The sequence below is a fragment of the Polyodon spathula genome, unplaced genomic scaffold (genome assembly GCF_017654505.1).
Source record: "Polyodon spathula isolate WHYD16114869_AA unplaced genomic scaffold, ASM1765450v1 scaffolds_1870, whole genome shotgun sequence".
Lineage (NCBI taxonomy): Eukaryota > Metazoa > Chordata > Actinopteri > Acipenseriformes > Polyodontidae > Polyodon > Polyodon spathula.
In genome coordinates this window covers 1-5,276 of record NW_024473345.1, presented here as the reverse complement: position 1 = coordinate 5,276, position 5,276 = coordinate 1, and the positions used below count along the sequence as shown (strand labels likewise).

Genomic DNA, 5,276 nt, shown 5'->3' with positions numbered 1-5,276 from the left:
GATTACAGATATATGCTGGTTGAAAGGAAAACAATTCTTACATTCGTGCATGACACCATAATTCATATAAAGTAATAACCCATAGTTTTATATTAGTACAGCAGAATACCACGTTATGTTTTAATTGAAAGGTTGTGGAAAGCAGATCTCTCTCGGTCTCTGATCGCAGTTTTGAAAATGCATTGCGTGCTTTTCCACTCGTGTGACGACATGTTCATGTGAGAGACATAAAACGAGAGACCTCAGAGTTATTTAAAGAGTTGGGATGACGATGCAATACCATCAAGATCCCTCTCACCTTGTAATAGTCCCTGGTTCCCGTTCCTGCGGCAGTCTTGTTCACTCCAGTCGGGGTTCATGTTTCTGAGAGGTTGGTTACTGTCCGCATCTGCAGCGCTCATGCATTCCCGCACCGCTTTCAACTCGCTCTCTGATATTTCCAATCTCAGCTTCAGCCTTTCATTCTCTTTCTCCTTCCCAGCCATTGCAATCTGAAACTCGTTCAATTTACTGCCCACAACTCTTGTGATTTCCCACAAGACGGTGTCTACAGCCGCTTTCACTGCGTGCTCGATGGCAGAGCCGAGCTCGTCTTGCAAGAGCGAAACGGACACGCTGAAGTCCATCCTCGCCGGGTTTAGTCAGAGACTCTTGTAGAGGGATCCTCTTTGCAGGTGATAAAATGCTGTAAAATTAGCAGCAGTCTCACTCCACAACAGAAAAAAAAAACAAATGAACGTCTCGATTTCCTGGAAAGGCACGAAAGCGTCACTGGTAGTAAATAGGCGTTTCTGGTCGCGTATTATTGATTGCACAAAAAAAAATAAAAAAAAACTCAAACCCCGGTCTTGCAAGAGTGATTGGCCTCCCTGTCGCAAGCAAGGGCGGGATCACCACTGGAAATTGCATACTGGTATAGCCATGCTGGCTCCACACTGCGTGCTGCTTTACTAGCTAATAACTCATTGGGGATCCTCAATGGCTCCAGTTTCGCCTGCCTTTGTACCGAGCGTGCTCGGGGAGCTTTATTGTATTGCAAAGGTGTTGCTCGTCACTGTGTTTTTCTTTGCATATTAACAGATAGGGCTGTGTGTGCTTTTTTTATTTTATTTTAAAAACTTAATTGCAATTAAAGTGAAGCAGAAGTCGACTCGAGAAACAGGGCTGCAGACAGGGAGACAGATAGGTAAACACAACTTGGCTTTAATTTTTAAGACACAATACAGTACACTACAGGTCGATTTTAAAACGGAATCTGTAAGCTGAGGTGCATACGAGTGAATTTTTAATTTGAATTGCATTTATATGTACAGCAGGCAAGGCGGCCTGTCGTGTGATGTGATGCGCCTCTGAACCATTTAAAAGAAACCTAATGTATGACAAGAATTCCCAAACGAGATTTAAAATTGTTGATGCAGTTTTTAAAATAAAAATAATAATTATAAGATTTTAACTGTAATGTGACCAGCGCAACTTCCTGTCTGGCTTTTGGGTAGCCTGGGGATACCGCTAGTGACGTCACAGAGGGAAAGTCGTGACCAAGGGCCAGTCCTTTAATAAAATGCCTCTTGTTTTGGTCAGTTGCTCCTATCAGGCAAACTAACAAAAAAACATTAGTGTTCACCGCTTTCCGAGGGACACAAAAATGCAGCGCATGTGGGAGGCGAAAGTTCAGACGACCCGGGCGAAGTGGCCCGCGTCGAACTGGAGGCACGCCTACGTGTGCAGTGCGCACTTCACACCAGGTAGTTTGGAAGAAAGACCGCTGATGGCGGCAGAGGTGGGCCTGGGTGTGAAAAGGAGGCGTATTTTAAAACCAACCGCCGTGCCGACCATTCTGAAACGAACACAAGCTGCTGGCACTGACGTGGACCCCCAAGCGAGACCAAGAAAGGCGTTTGAGAAACGGGTAAGTTTTGCATGAAACTCTACAGGTGTAGTGTTAATTTTAGGTACGTGGAAAAAAAAAGTGGTACTTAGAATTTTTCAGTAGGGGTTCAAACAATTTGAGTGCCGGGACACTAAAGCTGGACGCTGGCGCGAGTGGCCTGCGGTGTCCGAGCGCGCTGGCGCGAGTGGCCTGCGGTGTCCGAGCACGCTGGCGCGAGTGGCCTGCGGTGTCCGAGGGCGCTGGCGCGAGTGGCCTGCGGTGTCCGAGCACGCTGGCGCGAGTGTAGAAACCGGCTGTTCTTGGCGTGCCGAACACTGTGAATTGCGTTTTATTGTAGCCTATTTTAATTAGTCTGTTTCAATTCAAGATTGAAATCGGTTCGTAAGAAGATATTTGAGATAGCAAAGGTGGTGTTTTGCTGGGTCACTAACATTTAATTTCCATTTAAATTTCCTGATCATTTCGACACTATGCGAGTGTCCTGTATACGCATATTTTTACTGTGCGAGTTCCCTGTAGTTGATATTGTGTTGACCACGGGTTCGGAGGCTGGGATCGAACCCGGCACCTTCCGCACTGAAACACGATACCCACTGCCCCTTTGCTAGGAGCTTATCGGGCTCCTGCATCACCTACAACCCCGACCCCCTGCACGTTACAATATTAATATGCGAGCAGTCTCGTATTGAATATATTATTATTACACTGTGAGTGTCCTGCATTGAATAACATTATCCAGTCACCCAGGTGAAATAATGCCTTGTAATTTAGCCAAACGTGAATATCTTTAAACTTTCAGGAAGTATTGTAAGGTCAGTCGGGTCATGGAGTTAACACGTTTATATCCATGTATCGCTAAGCAGAATACATAATAAAAATACATTTAAAAAAAAAGTGAAATATTGTTGTTTCTGAAGTGGTTTATAATGTTCCAATTTCCAAGATGCCACTGTAAAAAAAAAAAAAAAAAAAAAATTAGTGAAATTATCAGTCAAATGCAGCCAAAAAAATGCCTGGTCCCGCAGAGCGTCCCACTGAAATGTTTGGTTCTGAAAGGGTTAAATAAGAAGGTAACACTTATGCACAGCTGCCAAACACTCATTAGAAAGTAAACAGTGGACCTCCTTTTTAGCGAAACACCCATCGGATCGCAATTGACTGCACGTGTACCGAAATCTGACATTACGCGGGTCATATTTTGGTAGGTGTACCACTTTCTGACGATGTAACGCTTTCTAACAATACACCAGGATATACTCCAAGTAATTTGTTTTTTGTTTTTTTCAGGAAAAAATACAGTGCAAGCACGGGGTCTATTATAAGCACACTGTGCAATCTAATGATGTAATATAGTAAAACTGTTTTAAAGTTTCACACGCTGGTGAAAACAGCAGCAGCGATACATCATTGGAGGACTGTCCAGAGATTCAAGGCATCTTTACACAGAAGCAAGTTGCAGAGTCGGTGGCGGTATCAGAAAGTGAAACTATACATAACTTTGCTTCAGTTTGTGTTTAGACGAGAGTGATTCGTTTCAGGTTGCGGACTCAGTTTTGTCGACTAAAAGAGAGGGAGGTGGTACTTCAGAGTGGCGCCAGGATGAAGCAATGGAAGTTCCTGTGCTGGAACCACCAGCAAGTCATGTTTCATCAGCAGAATGCCAGACCGAGCCAGTTCAGAAAGAAAGAAATACAAAAAAAAGTGTGCAAGTTCAGACAGCCCTGCCAGGAATGAGAGAGGGTAAGTATCGAACTGCTGGGCTATTCAAACGAGGGCAAAATGAGTTGTCAGTGTTTGTGATTGCATTGTTTTTAACTGTTTTTTTTCTCAATAATTCATGTATCAGTTAACTAAACATAACTATACAATTATGGGTAACATGAAATATTTTAACTCGGTCTGTGTTAAACGTAAAGGTTTTTATCAACCATTCTGTGTTGCCAAGACGCTTATGACGTCAGTCTCCTGGCTCCAGACCAGGAAATGGAGATCGCCCTCTCTGTATTTGATTAATTGTGGCATGATTAAACATAATTTGGTAAAGTGAATGTGATTTATATGTTCAAGCGAGACCTGTTAATATGTTCGTTATGTGCATTTGGTACCTATTAGCTTAAAGATGTTAAGGAAACGAAACCAGCACCAACACCTGCTTATCTATTTAAGTTAAAAAGAAGCACGCTTTCCATAAAGGTTTGGAGTAAACAAATTGAAAAGTAGCGTATACTGTTGTGATCCACTTAAACACTGCAGTTTAGAAATGCTTGCTTGCAAAGACAGGCTGGACAGGTTGTATTTTTAGTAGACGAGGACAGTCGGAAGCTCCAGGGGTTGACTCGGGGTCCGGTGTCTTGTGGATCATTTCTTTCAGGAGGGCGCACATCTCGCGCATCCAGAATACCACGCGTACACAGCAGTGCGTTTTTAATATTGCTCCACAAAGCAGCACCCCTAGTTGGCTGCATTTGTGACAAGCCAATTTATTAGCGTTTTGTCTTCAAAAGCAATGTAAAAAGGTGCAGTGCACTGCACACACATTTCATCAGATTCAGAGAACTAACAGGATCTATCACTGCACCAGCAGGAACACAACACCTCTGTACTTCAAGGCAGGAGGTGCTGCCACACCCCTCATAGGTGTGCAGTGTAGGGTTAGTGGGGATATTCAACCCTGTTGAGATATTCCATAAGAGTTTCATGCATGTAGATATCTGTCTGATATTAAAGGTTTGCCAAATGTAACAAACGTAACAAGAGTCCCCGTGTTTTAGGGGTGGAAGAGCCCCACATGCATGCCTTTTGCAAGCTGCGTCAGTGTTGCAGGACACAGGAATTCATATTGCAAAGGTGCAGCAGATATCAAGAGCATTTCAAATAAGGCTTGATGTGCGATTTTAAAAAATATAGTTTTCTAAAGTGTGAGTGCTGTGGAAATTCAAATAAAAGCACTTGATATGCAACCTGAAATGACAAACCTAAAAACCTTGCCTCCTTTTCTTCAGTGAGAACGGATCAGCCTCGCTCACAGGGAGTTTCTGAGATGGAAGCAGCTCATGTCAGCCCAGAGCTTCCTATTCGATGGGTTGTTTCTGCAGACAGGACTGTTGAGATCAAGGAGGAAGTGACTGAGCTGGGGTGCGACCAGGCCAATGAGCGGATCCTGCAGGAGGAAACGCCACCTTCTAGCGTCACTGAGAGAGGTGAGGGAAACTGGAATGCAGATCTGTAGGGGGGGGGGGGGGGTCTTGATTGAAAGAGTAAAGAGAGCCTGTGGAATACACTGCATTAGGGAGCATTTACTTATTTTTGTCGTCTTCACTGGACTTCAGCAGAAAGCTGTTTACAGTTCAGTTTGTTTAGATTCTCCATCAGTAATTTGCATGGA

The 5,276-nt window shown here is 43.8% G+C and overlaps 1 protein-coding gene across 1 annotated transcript; it reads left to right on the top strand.

Annotated features, from left to right (window-relative positions):
- Positions 1-526: 526 nt before the first annotated feature.
- Positions 527-5,091, top strand: LOC121310227 (the record flags this gene model as incomplete). The annotated part of the gene is made up of 3 exons (XM_041243529.1): positions 527-1,909; positions 3,430-3,631; positions 4,894-5,091. Coding segments are annotated over exons 1-3 (664 nt in total), but the record flags the coding sequence as incomplete, so codon positions are not given.
- Positions 5,092-5,276: the final 185 nt, after the last annotated feature.